At 42.2% G+C, this 19,115-nt stretch overlaps 2 protein-coding genes across 2 annotated transcripts in view; one reads left to right on the top strand and one right to left on the bottom strand.

Moving 5' to 3' along the window:
• The first annotated feature begins 396 nt into the window (after positions 1-396).
• On the top strand, positions 397-18,129 carry LOC129867849 (uncharacterized). Its single transcript, XM_055941333.1, has 19 exons — positions 397-545; positions 1,243-1,295; positions 1,380-1,469; positions 2,244-2,368; positions 2,612-2,755; positions 2,896-2,964; positions 3,175-3,375; positions 3,646-3,742; positions 5,488-5,705; positions 6,113-6,266; positions 6,730-6,926; positions 7,091-7,208; positions 7,405-7,610; positions 7,781-7,898; positions 16,790-16,959; positions 17,180-17,277; positions 17,370-17,515; positions 17,674-17,720; positions 17,985-18,129. The coding sequence occupies exons 1-18, from the start codon at positions 397-399 to the stop codon at positions 17,706-17,708; spliced, it is 2,388 nt and encodes a 795-aa protein (XP_055797308.1). The 3' UTR covers positions 17,709-17,720; positions 17,985-18,129.
• LOC129868755 (rho guanine nucleotide exchange factor 15-like) overlaps positions 18,129-19,115 on the bottom strand; it is a 31,893-nt gene continuing 30,906 nt past the window's right edge. Inside the window, exon 17 of the mRNA XM_055942974.1 lies at positions 18,129-18,671. Coding sequence (XP_055798949.1) covers positions 18,520-18,671 — 152 coding nt within the window. The 3' untranslated portion in view covers positions 18,129-18,519. The remainder of the gene's footprint in view (positions 18,672-19,115) is intronic.

The raw sequence follows: 19,115 nt of genomic DNA, 5'->3' as shown, positions 1-19,115 counted from the left end.
ATTGAGATCTTCCCATAGTGTAAATTCTGTCAGACGAATGGTTGCGCGCCACATTATCGGCTGTGTCATCGACTGACAGACTGCTGTAACAGATGATGTGGTTAGCTCATACTTAAAATTCCAATCAATGCGTTGTAAGATCTGGCTTGCGTCAACAATGCCTGGGCAGAGAAACGCCCTTGTTATTCCACCTGGCTCATGAAGCTGAAAATGAGCGCTTTGTTTCCCCTTTGCATTACAATCTTTGAATGAAAATGCTACAACAACATTGCCATAATTACTATTAGTGGGGAAGTCTTGACTGTAATATAGCTTAAAAAACGGTAGATACATAGCCTATGCAATTAGGCTAATTGTTGATTCACCTGCCAGGTGTGTGGTCCTCACCCAGTCAAAATGGCAGCTGATAAGACAATGTGCCTGATTCAAGAGTACAACAAATGTGAAAGAAAAAATGAATTTTGGAATTATAAGTTAACTTTACAAATGCACAAGAACCTTGTTGTTTATGAAATCACAATTATGAAAGATGAAAGAGTTATCTGGTGAGCTGCTTTGGTTTTTTAAAAGTATATTAGGCCTACGAATGTAAAAAAAAAAAAAAAAAAAAAAAAGGGTCCAAAGCGTTGGAGTGTAGTTGGTATTCAGATTTGACTGTTGTAACAGTTGATATATTGCATGGCTGTATTCATTACGGAAACCGTTTATTGTTTAAGAACCAAACTAAAGGAAACGGACCAAACTAGTTTCTGTTGGACAAATTGGGCTCCCGAGTGGAGCAGCGATCTAAGGCACTGTATCTCAGCCCTAGAGGTGTCACTACAGACCCTGGTTCGATTCAAAGCTGTATCACAACTAGACGTGATTGGGAGTCCCATAGGGCGGCACACAATTGGCCCAGCGTCGTTAGGGGTAGGCCGTCATTGTAAATAAGAATTTGTTCTTAACGGACTTGCCTAGTTAAAGGTTAAAAAGAAAATTCAGGTAGGTCCTTCCCAATTTTGTTTGCTTCAGTTTAAGAAATGTTTTGCAACAATCGGTGGAATGAATACACCCCAGAGCAAACCTAAAACAGGGAGGGACTTACTGAATTTGTACAATAGAAACTCTCGTTTTATTTTTGAATTAAATGGTTTGTTGCGAAATGTTTTGCAACAGAATCACCTTAATGATTTCACACCTGATGTCATGCCCAAGGAATTCATTTGTGTGCTGTGACTGACTTATTTGATTTTTTTTTAGTGTACTTTTGCTTTGCATACTTCCCATCTATGCTACTGACACCATACCCATTGGTAAGTTGGTATCAAACCTGCATCCCTCTAGTCTCTACTCACTTCATAACTAGTGACAACCTGATTATCTTTTATTTTGTGAAGGAATGTTCAGAACTGAGTGTCAGGATCGCCACTTCTGGCTGTCAGTCAAGTCGAGCCTCCTTGGTCAGAAGTTTAGGTTTGATGTTGAAGGTGAGTGAGATGCCTAGTAAGTAACTACACTTTGAAATAGTGGTGATATGTGAATGCAACCCATACATACAGCTGTTAGACAGGAGGTAGTGTAAAGCATAAAACAGAGAATTCAGCCAACCTTGGCGATACTTCCTAAATTCCCGACTTGTAAGACAACACATCTTCTGAACTTCCATGTCTAGTTGCAGGGGGTTCGTTTGAATTTAGAAAATGCTCCATTTAAAAAAAAAAAAAAAATGATTTTTTTGCTCCATGAAGTAATCCAACAATGTGTACACAATGTCTTGTTTATTTCAAATCTTCTCATTGATCGAGACTGGTGAATTTCATCCTGACATGCGGCACTTTGGGGTGGACAGCCACCTGTCTCAATCAGTGAGAGAAGATTTTAAATAGACAAGATGGCAGAGTACAATATTGTTGGATTACTTCACGGAGCAAAACATTTAATAACAGAACATTTTCTACATTTAAACTAACCCCCTGTAACTAGACATGAAAATGTAGAAGACTTGTTCTCTTCCAAGTTAGGACTTGAGGAAGCATCGCCAAGTAAAGGTTGGTCGTAAATTCTCCATGCTATGCTTTACGCTACATACTGTGTAACGGCTGTATGGAATAATTCACGTATCACTGCTGTTTTAAAATGTAGCTACCAAGTATCAGGCTTGTATCACTGCATCACATGAACAGGTCATAGAAATGACCACTCTACTCTACCCCCCCCCCCCCCCCCCCCCTCTCCCCACCACCAACCAACCAACCAACCAGACGGCAGTGGTGCCCACACCCTCTCAGGCCAGGGGGCTGCAGAATGTGGCTACACCATGGTGCTGGACTCCTGGGGGGACCTGGTCCTCCGTGCCTCCTACCTGGCTTGTCATGTACACAATGAGGTGATTATTGCTATCAGTGTCTGGAAGTCACAGTTTGGGGATTCATAACGAATAGGGGGGAATCTGGGGGCAGCCTCTAAAGAACTAAGACCATCAACTTTTAATTGTGAGTGAATGTTCACCTGTTTTTCTTCTAAGGGTTCCTAATGATTCAAGTGTGAACAAAATGATCATGTGTGCCTGAGTCAGTTTCTACCTTTAGCATTTTCATTAGTATGCCTCCTGCTATATTATGTTCTTCAGAAAGACACTGCTTTCCGAATGCTGGTGTGGTTTGTGAACAGAGATGTTGACGGTGAGGAGATGTCCTACCCTCTCCAGCTGACCTGCCCTTTACAACAGCCATGGAATCCCCGGGAGATCGTCTGTGAGGAGAACTATATGGAGGTCATGGAAAATTTTAACTGAGCTATATGTGACTGACTGTACCTTTTTGATGTATTATCGTCTGACATGATTTACTCAATATTCATTAGGATAGAATGTTTTTGCATATCGTTGTTCAATTCTTTATTTTCCAATATTAGGTGTCTGCCATTAAACAGGTCCCTCCCGCCAACCACAAGGGTCTGGAATGGATGACACCACCACCTGTGGTACATATTCCCTTTCACACACAGAGGCCAACGAGAGGGCCATTCATGCTTTCAAGTGCTTTCCACTGTGATCAAATACACATCTTGTAGATGTATACTTTATCTGTTGGTCAAAATTAAATTAAATTCAATAGTGTTTTGTTTTTCCCCAAATCCACCTCTTTCAATGCCTTTGAATTCTTGATTTAATACCTTGTGATCTCTCTCCAGTGGTCGGAGGAGGGTCTGAGGGAGTGGCGTGTGGTGTTCCGGGTGCCAGGTGACCAGCAGGGGAGTGATGGGAGACCCTCTATGAAAGAGAAGACCCTGCCTGTAGAGATGGCCCATCTCCTGGGTTACCACATCAACACCACAGAGACACGTGTTCTGCTGCGCTGTGCCTATGGCTCCCGCCTCGCCTACACCCTACAGGTCAGACTGCAGAGCCAGGGCTGTAGATCTGTTTCCATTGTTATATCAATACTGCTTTAGGTCAGTTTGCTTTGCTCTATTTCCTATGGATTACTGGTCAGATACACCAATATCCTTTTCACGCTATCGCGATAACCTAAACCATGCTGTTCTGGATTGGATATTTTCTTTTCACAATGTCCTCTCCAGTGCAGTTCCAACAACTGTCCAGTGCAGCTTGACTCGGTTCTGCTTGGCTAAGTAATGTGAAACCTTTTCTAACTATTTCAGGAGAAAGGTATCGAGGTGGAGGTGGTCAGTGCCACCATTCTTTACAAACACCACTGGACACTTCTAAGAGTGGACGCCTCGGTTGCTTGCACCACAAGTACATCTCTTTTGATCATTGGAAAATAGACGGTTTCTAACTGAATTTCCTTCATGTAATTGAATGCATGATATGTGAACATGACCCCATTTGCCTCTAACCTGGTCCCAGATCTGATTGTGTGGTCTTGCCAACATACAGTTGAAGTCGGGAGTTTACATACACTTAGGTTGGAGTCATTAAAACTCATTTTTCAACCACTCCACAAATGTCTTGTTAACAAACAAGTAATATTTCCAATTGTTTACAGACAGATTATTTCACTTGTAATTCACTGTATCACAATTCCAGTGGGTCAGAAGTTTACATACACTAAATTGACTGTGCCTTTAAACAGCTTGGAAAATTCCAGAAAATTATGTCATGGCTTTAGAAGCTTCTGATAGGCTAATTGACATCATTTGAGTCAATTTGAGGTGTACTTGTGGATGTAGCCTACCTTCAAACTCAGTGCCTCTTTGCTTGACATCATGGGAAAATCAAAAGACATCAGCCAAGACCAATTTCCAAACGCCTGAAGGCACCACATTCATCTGTACAAACAATAGTACGCAAGTATAAACACCATGGGACCACGCAGCCATCATCCCGCTCAGTAAGGAGACGCGTTCTGTCTCCTAGAGATGAACATACTTTGGTACGAAAAGTGCAACTCAATCCCAGAACAACCGCAATGAACCTTGTGAAGATGCTGGAGGAAACGGATACAAAAGTATCTATATCCACAGTAAAATGAGCCACTGCTCCAAAACCGCCATAAAAAAGCCAGACTACGGTTTGCAACTGCACATGGGGACAAAGATCGTACTCTTTGGAGAAATATCCTCTGGTCTGATGAAACAAAAATAGAACTGTTTGGCCATAATGATCATTGTTATGTTTGGAGAAAAAGGAGATGCTTGCAAGCCGAAGAACACCATCCCAACCGTGAAGCATGGGGTTGGCAGCATTATGTTGTGGGGGTGCTTTGCTGCAGGAGGGACTGGTGCACTTCACAAAATAGATGGCATCATGAGGCAGGAAAAGTATGTGGATATATTGAAGCAACATCTCAAGACATCAGTCAGGAAGTTAAAGCTTGGTCGCAAATGGGTCTTCCAAATGGACAATGACCCCAAGCATACTTCCAAAGTTGTGGCAAAATGGCTTAAGGACAACAAAGTCAAGGTATTGGAGTGGCCATCACAAAGCCCTGACCTCAATCCTATAGAAAATCTGTGGGCAGAACTGAAAAGGCGTGTGCAAGCAAGGAAGCCTACGAACCTGACTCAGTTACACCAGCTCTGTCAGGAGGAAGGGGCCAAAATTCACCCAACTTATTGTGGGAAGGCTACCTGACACGTTTGACCCAAGTTAAACAATGTAAAGGCAATGCTACCAAATACTAATTGTGTATGTAATCTTCTGACCCACTGGGAATATGAAAGATATTAAAGCTGAAATAAATATTTCTCTACTATTATTCTGACATTTCACATTCTTAAAATAAAGTGGTGATCCTAACTGACCTAAGATAGGGAATTTTTATGAGGATTAATTGTCAGGAATTGTGAACAACTGAGTTTAAAAAAAATTTTTTTTGGCTAAGGTGTATGTGAACTTCCAACTTTTACTTTATATGGTCATTGTAACTCCAAACACACCTGCCCATAACCATAAGAGTTGGCAAGACTGCATAAACTGTTCTGGGATCAGGTCTAATTGGCCTCTACAGCAGTTTTAGTACCTTACCCCCTCTTCTCCAGACAAGGCCTCCATGGATGGGAATCACATTCTGTGGAGGTTCCCCAAGGTGCTGTCCACCCTGGTGCAGCCCCCCTTCAGAGACAAGGGCCTGACGGTGGGAGTGGAGGGACGCTACCTGAGTGACTGTGTGGCCCGTCAGAGAGGATATGACATACAGGAACAGGATGGAGCTGTGGAGATCAGGATTCCATTTGGTGCAGAAGGTGGCTACATCAAGGTATTACAGACAAAGGAGATGGAGCTTTAATTTCACAGTTTTTTTTTTTTTAGTTCTTATCCCAGTTTTTTTAATCACAAACTGTACTTAGTTCATTTCCTAACAAATACAGGTGGTATGTCAGTCAAGTATTGATTATTTTATTATTATAAATAATTGTATCAACTATTTTAGTGAAGAAATGGGTGGCTTGATTTGAAGTGTGAGCAGGTGACAAGCACAACTGACAAATGTTTCTATGGAGTTTCTATGTTTCTATTTTGTGGGGAATAAAGCACTCAGAAGCAGCATATGTGCAGTGTCCCAGCCTCTCCTTTCTTTGATTTGTCTCCTTGATGCTGCAGCTTCATTATGCTTTTGATTGATTGATTGATTTATGTTGCCTTAACCATTACTCTCTCCCTCAGAGCCAGGTGGTGGATGGCCAGTACTCCCAGTCGTATTTCATTGACCTGTTCTACATGCACCAGTGGGAGGATTCTCAGTCGGCTCACACTGAATACCGCTCCTTTAGACCCCTTTCTATCATCCATCTGCCTCAGACACCAATCCTTATCAACGGCAAGTAGTCCTCATACCATACAAATTAAAAAGAAAGTTGCTTATCTCCCCTTTCTGTCGCTTTGGCCAACGTTTCACTTAAGAGCCTCCAGCAGGGCAGGGTTTCCCATACTCGGTCCCGGAGCACCCTCCTAGGTGCACATTTTGGTTTTTTGCCCTAGCACTACACAGCTGACTCAAGTAACCAACCAATCATCAAGCTTTGATTATTTGCATCAGCTGTGTAGTGCTAGGGCAAAAGCCAAAACTTGCACCAGGGGGGGCAGGATGAAGTTTGGGGAAACTCTGCATCCGGGTGTACTCATCCCTGTCTTGCCAAATCCTATGGTCGTCGTCTGACAACCACATGACCATAGGAGTTGGCAAGAGGGCACAAACGGGTCTGGAACCAGGTTAACTTCCACCAACATGTTAATGAGAGAACATTCCATACTGTAAGTTATGACTGTTCTTCCTCCTGCAGAAACCAATCCCTCTGAGGGACAGTTCTCTGTGTCTCTGGGCTTGTTCCCCCATGACGTGTCTCTGTCCAACATCACCGTGGGGGACCAGTCCATGGCAGAGCAGCTAGGGGTTTCCCTCTCACAGGTCCCCTTCCCCAATGGCACCCATGCCTACCTACTGAAGACCCCCTTCTCACACCATCTGGTCTCCCAGAAGGTGAGGGCATGTTAGTACCAGTCAGTGTGATACTAGAAACACTGAAGCAGTTCATGTATGAGATTAAGGAACAGTGAAACTGCTCTGTGTGTGTGTTCAATACTTAAGCTCTGACCTTAGTCTACATATTTTTTGCTGATATCCTCCTGTCTCTGGTCCTGTAGTATCTTGGGCAGGGGTACAGGAGGTACAGTCTGGCAGTGACCTTCACTCTTTCCATCTCCCCCCACTCTGACCTGTACCACCATCCTGCCACCGTGGAGGCTGTCCTACAGGATGTTGGTATGTATGACTCGCATGCATTCCCATACAAGCACAGACCCTCTGTGAGCTTATAAAGTTAAATTAAACTCAAATGGTAGGCTAGTGTAAGGTAGGCTAACACCTGAAACGATCCCATGACTTGAGAATTATGCCTATCCATCAATCCCTCCAACTCATCCATCCCTCCTTCTGTTCTCCCTCCCCTGTCCTCCAGTCCTGCCCAGAGTGGAGGGGGGGTGCTCTGATAAAGGGGTGCGTCTGCAGCTGCACTACGGAAACATGGACACCCAGTGGGAGGTGTACGTGGGGGGTCGCAGGCTGGACTGGGAGCTGGTGGAGATGGGCGACTACGCCCTGGAGACCAAGAAGGACTACTTCAGTATGGTGATCCCTCTTTACGGCCTTGGCATGGCCTACGAGGTGTGGGGACTAAACCAGTTTAGCTGTTGGGTTCTATTTGTTATGGGTGGCAATGTACATTTTTGTAGTGGGTATAACAAAGTCGACTCAAAGTGGCTCTATACCCATATTTAGCCTTCATCTCTTGATCCCAGCTGGTTCCTCTTTTTTGCTCTCTCGCTCTCCGTCAGGGTCTGAGTTTGCAGGGGCTGGTGGTAACTGTGAGAATGACACTGGAGGACAGAGAGACGGCCATACAGGAGCACACCTTCACCCAGCGCTGTGTCTTCCTTGTGAAGGAACTACTGGGTAAAACAACCAATGCATTTACAGGACCATCCTACATGCATACATATTATGCATTCGGAAAGTATTTTTCCACATTTTGTTACGTTAAAGCCTTATTCTAAAATTGATTAAATAAATGTTTTTCCTCATCAATCTACAAACAAAATGACGAAGCAAAAACAGGTTTAGACATTTTTGCAAATGTATAAAAATAAAAACTATCTTATTTACATAATTATTTGGACCTCTTGCTATGAGACTCGAAATTGAGCTGAGCTGCATCCTATTTCCATTGATCATCCTTAAGATGTTTCTACAACTTGATTGGACATGATTTGGGAAGGCACACACCTGTTTATACAAGGTCCCACAGTTGACTTCGTTTTTGCTCTGACATGCACTGTCATGAGGTTAAAGGAATTGTCTTTAGAGCTCCGAGACAGGATTGTGTCGACATAGATCTGGGAAGGTCCCCAAGAACACAGTGGCCTCCATCATTCTTAAATGGAAGAAGTTTGGGACCAGCAAGACTCTTCCTAGAGCTGGCTGCCCGGCCAAACTGGGCAATCGAGAGCGAAGGGCCTTGGTCAGGGAGGTGACCAAGAACCCGATGGTCACTCTGCGAGAAACATCCAGAAGAACAACAATCTCTGCAGCACTCCACCAATCAGGCCTTTATGGTAGAGTGGCCAGACGGAAGCCACTCCTCGGTAAAAGGTACATGACAGCCCGTTTGGAGTTTGCCTAAAGGCACCTAAAGAACTCTGATCATGAAACAAGATTCTCTGGTCTGATGAAACCAAGACTGAACTATTTTGGTCTGAATGCCAAGTGTCACGTCTGGAGGAAACCTGGCACCTTCCCTGCGGTTAAGTGTGGTGGCAGCATGCTGTGGGGATGTTTTTCTGCAGCAGGAACTGGGAGACTAGTCGGGATCGAGGGAAAGATGAATGGAGCAAAGTACAGAGAGATCCTTGATGAAAACCTGCTTCAGAGCCCTCAGGCCCTGAGACTGGGATGAAGGTTCACCTTCCAACAGGACAATGACCCTAAGCACACAGCCAAGACAACTCAGGAGGGGCTTTGGGAGAAGTCTCTGAATGTCCTTGAGTGGCCTGGACTTGAACCCGATCGAACATCTCTGGAGAGACCTGAAAATAGCTGTGCAGCAACGCTCCCCATCCAACCTGACAGAGCTTGAGAGGATCTGCAGAGAAGAATGGGAGAAACTCCCCAAATACAGGTGTGCCAAGCTTGTAGCGTCATACCCAAAACGACTCGAGGCTGTAATCGCTGCCAAAGGTGCTTCAACAAAGTACTGAGTAAAGGGTCTGAATAATTACTTAAATGTGATATAACCGTTTGTTGTTTAATACATTTGCAATAATGTCTAAAAAACACTTTTTGCTTTGTCATTATGGGATATTGTGTGTAGATTGATGACGCGAAAAACTATTTAATACATTTTAGAATAAAGCTGTAACGTAATGCAATGTGGAAAAAATGGTCTGAATACTTTCCGAGTGCCCTGTATACAATACGCTAAAGATTATAAACCGAGGGAAGATCTCCTCTTATAATGCCGTGACAATTTTCTTTCATTTTAGGCTCAAAAGAAGCATGTCATCCTCTCAAATGGTATTATCCAGTTTATATTCCGCTGTGTTTTTTTGTTTGGAATAGCACGGTTACTATAGCATCATCCTACCAATAGTTCCAGCCGGTATTCTTTTAATAATATGGAATTCCCCTCAACCACGTCCACGAATTGGGGAAAACCAACATTATTTCCTATTGACCCCCATTGTAGAAGAGGCAACTTCATTGTTGATTTTTTTGTTGTTTTATTATACAGAAAAAAGCTGAGGTGTTGTTCAATGTACAGTACATGTAGCCAGGTCAAAAATCCTGACCTGGGGTTCGCAATGCTCCCATGTAGGGAAATAGAGCCTGAAAGAAGAGCCCTGTGGCTTCAGGCTATTTGGTGTGGAAGACTGGTAAATGTGGGCATGGGGTGTCCAAGTAGAAAAAAATAAAATAAAATTGGCAACATCAAATGGTTTTGATGAATAAGCCATCTGATTCGACTGAAGATGGAGTTTAACTTCTTTCTACCCATTTTAATTTAAAGTATTCCAATGTTTTCCAGAGATCTCTATATAATTGATTTTGGCTTCATAATACAATTTCTTATTGTTGAGTTTAGTCACACAATTTCTCAATTTGCAGTCAGTCAGTCAAATGTTCAGCCAGACCTATTAGCCACTCGTTTTCCCTCATCTATTTCAACCATATTTTTTCAATTCCTCCTCAATCCATGTAGCCTTAACAGTTAGTTTCTTAACAGGTGCATGTTTATCAATAATTGGAAGAAGCAATTTCATATTTACAAGTGCAGCATCTGGATGCTCCTTATTAATCACATCAGACCAACAAATAGTTCTTACATAATCGACATAAGTCACAGCAAAATCTTAGACCCCTTTCTAAAAAACATTCCTGGATAACAGCAGCTATATTGTGATCACTGCATCAAATTAAAAGGGATACAGCTTCAGTAAAAAACTCTACAGTATTAGTACAAATGTGATCAATGCATGTGGATGATCTTGTTCCTGTAGTGTTTGTAAACACCCTGATAGGTTGATTTAATAACCTGATCCAGATTACAGGCACTGATTACACATGGGGTGAACAGCTGCAGTGATTGTTCTCCATCCAATAGCATAGACCGTGAGACAGACCTGCCCAGCAGTTCCGACTTTGTTTACATACAGTTTTGGGAAAAAACTGACCAGATACAATGCTATTTCACAGTAAAACAAATTGACAACAGAATTTCAGCATGCTTATAGGGAAGGACAGTCAACAAGCACGGCACTTACACAAATGACTGATGATTGGCTGAGAGAAATTGATGATAAAATGATTGGGGGGGCTTGTTAGACTTCAGAGCAGCTTTTGACATTAGCGATCATAGTCTGCTGCTGGAAAAACGTAGGTTTATGGCTTTACACCCCCTGCTATAATGTAGATAAAGTTACTTTTCTAATAGAACACAGCGGGTGTTCTTTAATGGAAGCCTCTCAAATATAATCCAGAATCCGGAATTTCCCAGGGTAGCTGTTTAGGCCCCGTTCTTTTTTCAATTTTTACTAATGACATGACTTTGAGTAAAGCTAGAGTGTCTATGTATGCGGGTGACTCGACACTATACACGTCAGCGACTGAAATGACTGCAACACTCAACAAAGAGCTGCAGTTAGTTTCGGAGTTGGTGGCAAGGAATAAGTTAGCCTTAAATATTTCTAAAACTACAAACATTGTATTTGGAACAAAACGCTCACTAAACCCTTAGCCTCATCTAAATCTTTTAATAAATAATGTGGAAGTTGAGTTGACTAAACTGCTTGGAGTAACCCTAGATTGTAAACTGTCATGGTCAAAACATATTGATGCAGTAGTAGCTAAGATGGGAAGAAGTCTGTCTATAATAAAGCGATGCTCTGCCATCTTAACAACACTATCAACAAAGTAGGTCCTACAGGCACTAGTTTTGTCGCACCTTGACTACTGTTCAGTGGTGTGGTCAGGTGCCACAAAAAAGGACTTAGGAAAATTGCAGTTGGCTCAGAACAGGGCAGCACGGCTGGCCCTTGGATGTACACGAGCTAATATTAATAATATGCATGTCAATCTCTCCTTGCTGAAAGTAGAGGAGAGATTGACTTCATCACTACTTTTATTTATGAGAGGTATTGACATGTTGAATGCACCGAGCTGTCTGTCTTAAACTACTGGCACACAGCTCGGCCACCCATGCATACCCCACAAGACATGCCACGAGGTTTCTTCACAGTCCCCAAGTCCAGAACAGACTATGAGAGGCACACAGTACAACATAGAGCCATGACTACATGGAACTCTATTCCACATCAAGTAACTGACGCAAGCAGTAAAATTAGATTGGGAAAAAAAAACACAAACAAATCCTTGGCAAAAACGTCTAAATGAATTACAGATTTCTTGAGTTATCTTCGATTTCATTTTAGGGATTTTGAGGAAGTGAAATAGGCTTCCGCATCTACTGTGTCTCATGGGGGACAAACATCATTAACCAAACGCGGAATCGGTCAGGAAACACACCTCCAAGACTGAAATTTCAGATAAACACAGGTGCCAATCGGTTTGTTCAGTTGCAGTTTAATCTACAGTGCCTATAGAAAGTGTACACCCCCTTGAACTTTTTTCACATTTTGCTGCCTTAAAATGTATTCTTAAAAGGGATTAAATGGGATTAAATAATAATAATTTTGCTCTACACAACCTTCAAAATGAAATAAAGTTGTGTTCACAATTAAGAAAAAAAAATTGTTGGGGGAAGCACCTTTGGCAGACATTACAGCTGTTAATCTATTTAATTAAAATTCTACCAACGACCAAATATATCCGTTGTTTATTTTTCTAAATTGCTCAGTAAATCTGGTTGGGGGTCATTGATGGACAGCAATATTTAAACTGGATTTTCTTATGCAGATTTAAGTCAGGACTAGACCACTCAGGAACATTCAAGACCTTTTTAGAAAGCCATTCTGGTGTCTTTTGCATGAACACATTTGTGTAATTGTTCCGCAGAGCAATAAAACCCTCAACTCAGGATTAGGTTTTCAGAAGACTGAGGTGGGGTTTCCTCAACTTTTTACCTAGGCTTTGCCTTTGATATTTCATGGATGCCAAAGGAAGCCAGGCTTCCCCAAATATTTGACCAATAGAAACATTTAAATTATACAATTTATTTTGTTTCTCTGTTTTCATAATGTTCCTTCAATTCACAAGTGACTGAATCCCACCGGAGCGAGGGGAAACGGCACACCTCTGTCTCCGTATGTATAGCTCATGTATCTGTTGCTGTCTGGACCAAATTACTATGACATGTAGGCAATCAGCACTGAGCTCAACTGTAGGTTGCCTCCCCCCCCCAGCTTGCTTGCTAAATCATCCCTTTCCTAAACCATGGATTGGGAATTTGGATTTGTGGTTTTCAGTTAATTATCTGTACAGGCCAATGATCAAGACAGCGATTCTGTTCCACTGGCCTGAGACGATTGAAGTTCAATTTGTAGCCTAGTAAGCTCCCTTTAACTAGCTGGCTAGCTTAGCTGATTCTTTGTTGCCCATGAGAGGAAGTTAGGCTAGCAAGCTTTTTAGCTAGGTAGCCCATGACAACAATAACTGTATGACAAAGCCATAGACTGTTTTGCCAACATGAGAGGATGGCAACAACTAGGCTGAGTCAACTTGAATTCTTTACTTGCCCGGCACACACACAGACAGAAATCAGTACCATGAACAGCAACATGATATTTAGGAACATTGATTGGACTAAATAGTTTTTGGTGTCTTTTAAGATTGTTTTCATTGTATTAATTAAACTAAGCATATATAGCCTAGTTGATTTGATGATTAAGTTGAAATGGTGCTGGAATAGCAGAGGCAGTGCTCCTGACTTGCGGTAACTCTGGTTCTAAATCAGTTTAGTAAAGCGACAAACATGGAATCAAATCACATTTTATTGGTCACGTACACATATTTAGCAGATGTTATTGTGGGTGTAGCGAAATGCTTGTGTTCCTAGTTCCAACTGTGCAGTAGTATCTAACAGATATCTATCTAAATATCTAAATGTAAAAATGGAATTAAGAAATATATAAATATTAGGACGAGCAATGTCAGTGACATTGACTAAAATACAGTAGAAGAGAATACAGAATATACATATGAAATTATTAAAGCAGTATGTAAACATTAAAGTGACCAGTGATTGTATGTATATAGGGCAGCAGCCTCTTAAGGTGCAGGGTTGAGTACCTGGCTGGTAGCTGGCTAGGGATGGCTATTTAACAGTCTGATGGCCTTGAGATAGAAGCTGTTTTTCAGTCTCTCGGTCCCAGCTTTGATGCACCTGTACTGACCTTGCCTTCTGGATAGTAGCGGGGTGACCAGGCCGTGGCTTGGGTGGTTGATGTCCTTGATGATCATTTTGGCCTTCCTGTGACATTCGGTGCTGTATGTGTCCTGGAGGGCAGTCAGTTTGCCCCCAGTGACACGACGGGCAGACCGCACCACCCTCTGGAGAGCCCTGCAGTTGCGGGCGGTACAGTTGCCGTACCAGGCGGTGATGGAAGTTGTGAGTTTGTGTTTATACAGGACCTCCCGCCCTCACATACCATCAACCAATTATGTCAATGCGGAGATATACGGTGCCCTCCGCATTTGTTAAAAATTTGAGGCGCATGGCGATGCGGTACGGAGCTCAATTTGGCCTCTGCAAACCTGTGGAGGCTTCGCAAGTGCGTCACACCATCCATATGGTGCCTCCGAACACATTTTCGGATCAAGCATAAAGTGGCTTTGAGTTGTGCATGTCAATGCAATAGAATCCTACTCCAATGCGCTCTGCCTACAAGAAAACCACTTGCACAGTTTCACATAGTTCATTTGTTTCGGTATGTTACATTAAAAGTGCCTAATATTACGTTGATTTGAGCACAATTCCCACAACAGAGCGAACCGTTGATAGTGAGGAAAATTCTAGAAAGTTGCGTGAAGTTCAATCTCGTGCTTCTCAGGGCGGGCTGAAATTTCATCTGCACGGCAATCCGAGGGCAGCTATATTTATTTATCTTTAACCTTTACTTAACTCGGCAGGTCAGTTAAAAACAAATTCTTATTTACAATGACAGCCTACCAAAAGGCCTTCTGCGGGGACTGGGGTTAAAAATAAATAAATAAAATATAGGACAAAATACACATCACGACTAGAGACACTACATAAAGCGAGACCTAAGACAACCACATAGCATGGCAGCAACACATGACAACATGATAGCAACACATGGCATCAGCACAACATGGTACAAACAATATTGGGCACAGACAACAGCACGAAGGGCAATAAGGTAGAGACAACAATAGTGAAGCAGCCACAGTTGTCATTAAGCGTGTCCATGATTGAGACTTTGAATGAAGAGATGGAGATAAAACTGTCCAGTTTGAGTGGGGTTTTTTGCAGCTCGTTCCAGTCGATAGCTGCAGTGAGCTGGAAAGAGTAGTGATCAATGGATGTGTGTGCTTTGGAACCTTTAACAGAATGTGACTGGCAGAATGGGCGTTGTATGTGGAGGATGAGGGCTGGATGAGGGCTGCAGTAGGTATCTCAGTATCTTTTGCAACGGTGACCCAAATAATGCATGCACTGGAAGGTAGTTCATAACATTGGATGAAATCGTACTCACACAACTATTTCATGTTTCTAAACTATTTTTTATCCAGACAAAGGGTACTGCTATGGGATCCCCCTATGGCTCCTAACAATGCTAATTTGTATGTGAGTTACATGGAGAAACAGTAAATTCTCAATCCTCTCAAAAAAATTTGGGGCATAACATTATTATTTGGAAACGTTACATTTTATATTTTTGGTTCTATGGAGGGGTGATGCAAAACAGTTCCAGGCGTTCCATGCTTTTCTTAACTCTTGTTCTGAGCACCTGAGATTTACTATGCAGTTTGAAACACGTCAAATCAGTTTCCTTGAACCTTTGATTTTGTGTGAGGATAATGTTCTGTACACTGATCTTGACAGGAAATCACCCGCTTCCCTTGAAAAACAGTTTGCCCTACAGCCAATTCTGTGGAATCTAAAGAATTAGCAATTTTTTTCTCTCCAGATTTCGACAGAAAACATAGCTGAGATGCAAAGACAATTCAAGGAGAGGGGTTACAAAAATGGTCAGATCAGTAGTGCTATTGAGAAAATCGAAACCTCTCAAGGACAGTGTAGAAAAAATAAGCTTTTTTGCTTTCTTACTACAAACTATTCAAAGTGCTCTGAACAAATTTAAGGGAATCGTTCACAAACATTGGCACATTCTTTGATCCGATGACAGTATTGATAATGTTTGCCGGTTGTATTTTTGCGGGGCAGAAATCTCAGATCAATTGGTAAACTTTGATTAACCACCCTAAAATACCCCTGCACACCGCCTATTTGCACCTCTACCGGATGGAAACTACAAGTGCAATGGCACTTCCAAACAGGGAAACAGATCTCAATCAAAGGGGTTATCACGTGCTCCACTAAGGCAGTTATTTATCTTATTACTTGTCCTTGTGGTAAATGATGTGGGTAGAACAAAGTGCAAATGAATGGTGCAAAAACTCGCTGTACCCATTTGTGGCCCACTTTTCTGGAAGCTATTTTGTCTCTTCGCTATATCGGTATCAAACATGTCACCCTCCCTAGGAGAGGGGGTGACCTTGACAATTTATTGTTAAAACGGGAGGCCTTCTGGATTGTTAATTTAAAGACCCTTGCTACCTTCGGTCTCAACGTAGACTTTGATCTGAAGCCATTCTTGTGATTTGTGTTTTTGCTCTCCATTGTTGATGTTTGTATCTATGATCATATGTTATCATTCATGCTTTTTTTATATGTTCTGTAAATCAACCAATGAAATCACGTCACACCCGGTCATGATTACAGACACTTATGTGTGTCCTTTTCAAAGTATTTAAATTAGTGACCCACAGTGAAATTATACCCTGATGAAGCTATACAAATATTGCATCTGAGCTCCTAGAGTGTGAGGCTCTCCTTTTTCAAGTGTAGAGATGTTAGTCTGCTTAAATATTATTAGATTTCTCTTTGACTTCAGTCAATATATTATCACTAGTGATGATACTGTATATTGACTGAAGTCAAAAATCTGTGGCTCCTTATGAAATGCATGTTATCAGTGCTCACAGAAGTTTAGAAAGTGGTCCTCCCAAAAATAAATAAAATGATATTCCTCTGGTGGTCCTTTTGCTTTTCTGAAGTCTGGATGTTCTTCCCTTCTCTCTCCATGCAGTGTGCCTCCCAGACAACAGGATGGTGGTGTTGGTGGATACATCCAGGGTTTCTTCAGCCGTCAACCCCAGGCTAACATCCCTGCTGGATGCCTCCTGTGTTCCCATAGAGACTGATGGAGCTAGGGCTCTGTACAGCTTCTCTCTAGACTCCTGTGGCACCTCCACAGCTGTGAGTGGTCCTCATCTCGACTCTACAGCATCAGCAACTTTGATTTCCTCTGTTCAATAATACCGTATTACTTTTGTTGGTCTTTTGTTGCGAGATCTGACTAAATGAGAAATATCATGGGATGGGTTCGATGAAGGGAAGAGTTGAAGAATCTCTACTCTTGTGCCATTGTTTTGGATTTTATTCTCTACAACACCTGATGACTCTCCTTTCTACCCAGCTGGTGGAGGATCACCTGGTGTACACCAATGAAGTCCGGTATCGGCCCAAATTCCCCATAGATCTGAAGACCCTCAGCTCCCCATATCCCCACTTCAGGTGAGACATATTTTCTCCACCTTTTGCAACCATATTACAATATTTCCACTCAGTCTGTTTTTGATTGATTGGCTCGATTAATTCCTTTATAGTATCCCAATTGGTTGCATCCACCCAGCGAATGGGACCCATGCCCTGACAATCTACCAGCCCCGGGCCCTCCCTGCCTGGCCCCACAGCCGAGCCTCTCGCTCCAACCACCATCACCCAGGGTCCCAGCAACACCCCTTCATCAGAGGTGAGCTTCATCCATCTGAATAGAATAAGGAGTAATGTCAACTCTATTCTTGACATTTCTATTGGCAACATTTGCCAATACTGTCCCTTTTTTAATGCCTCTATTCTGACATGGCTACGATTGCATTTTCCAACCACTTGTCCTCTGAGTCCCTATAGGAAGAAAACGTAATGGGCTACCAGCTGGAGGTTGACATCAGTAGCAGGTATCTGTCTCTCAGTTCAGTCTTTACAGATTACACTATTTAAGCATTGCTATCTTTTACTGTTGAGCAACTTTTTTTTACATTTTTATGTTCTCTGGAACATATTTCATGTTGACTTAAATAATTTCCCACAACTTTCAATAATTAATACTACTACTGTACACAGCTTTGATACCTTGAAGACATTGGAGAGGCAACTACCTATGATAGGACATTTAGTGACTGTTTATCTTGTTTGTGTGTTGCATGGTATTGTATTCGCAGGCCCCCTGTCCTCTGAGGTGTACACGTACCAATGATAAACCTGGTCACCATGATGCCAGGGGGTCCTGGCATTATCGCTGTATACTGGGCTGTTCCTGATTTGGCCAGTCACAGCCCAGCCTTATACAACATCATGACACGTAATGTTTGTCTAATAAAATAATAATTTGGCATATAAACATGTTTATTGATTGATTTTTGTCTAGGAAAGATTTCCATCAATACAGTACATCAAACAGTGGATGGGGAGCATTTGGCAGCAGGTGTAGGTAAGAGTAGTATAGCACTATTAGTTTAACTAATACAGCTACAAAAGTGTATGTATATGATGCACTTGAGTTCAAGTTCAAGTGCAAACAAGAAAAAGAGGGTTAGAGAAATCCTTGGTTTGACATAGGCTTTGTCCCAAATAGCACTGTAATACCATTTTATAGTGCCCTACTTTTGACCAGGACCCATTGACCATTTCTCCAAACTAGTGCACTATATGGGGAATAGGGTGTGATTTGGGACACACATACAAATATGCAGGTAGTTAGTTCTTTGTGACTTTAGCTGCAGCTTGAGCGATGCGGTACTGCTCCTGAAGGTTCCGTCTCCTCCGATGCTCGTTGGTTATCTCCACCACGCTTTTGCTAGGGAACCAACCCTTCTCTCCGTCAGACAGACGCATCCCCTTGTACCAACCTGACGGACGCAGGGCATACCAGTAGTCATAAAGGGGAAAAGAGAGATTTAAAAATGTACTGTGGTGACAAAATATACTTCAGAGGGAGATTACATTGTGATTAATGGAAAAGGTTTTCACATTGTACAGTGCATTTGGGAAAGTATTCAGACCCCTTGACTTTTTCAAAATGTTACGTTAACCTTATTCTAAAATACATTTTAAAAAATTCCCTCAATCTATACACAATACCCCATAATGACAAAGCAAAAACAGTTTTTATTGCATTTACATAAGTATTCGGACCCTTTACTCAGTACTTTGTTGAAGCACCTTTGGCAATGATTACACCCTAGTGGTGGCTTCTTGGGTATGACGCTACAATGTTGTCAAACCTGTATTTGGGAGTTATTCCCGTTCTTCTCTGCAGATCCTCTCAAGCTCTGTCAAGTTGAATGGGGAGC

The sequence above is a fragment of the Salvelinus fontinalis genome, chromosome 13 (genome assembly GCF_029448725.1).
Source record: "Salvelinus fontinalis isolate EN_2023a chromosome 13, ASM2944872v1, whole genome shotgun sequence".
In the NCBI taxonomy this organism is placed as follows: domain Eukaryota; kingdom Metazoa; phylum Chordata; class Actinopteri; order Salmoniformes; family Salmonidae; genus Salvelinus; species Salvelinus fontinalis.
This window is presented reverse-complemented; position numbering and strand designations above follow the sequence as displayed.

Excerpts from the sequence above, each read along its gene's own strand:
- LOC129867849 (XM_055941333.1), top strand. The coding sequence starts at position 397 with ATGGCAGCTGATAAGACAATGTGCCTGATTCAAGAGTACAACAAATGT. Across the intron at positions 2,369-2,611 it reads CTTGTCATGTACACAATGAG|AAAGACACTGCTTTCCGAAT; the intron begins GTGATTATTGCT and ends TATGTTCTTCAG. Across the intron at positions 17,516-17,673 it reads GCAACACCCCTTCATCAGAG|GAAGAAAACGTAATGGGCTA; the intron begins GTGAGCTTCATC and ends GAGTCCCTATAG.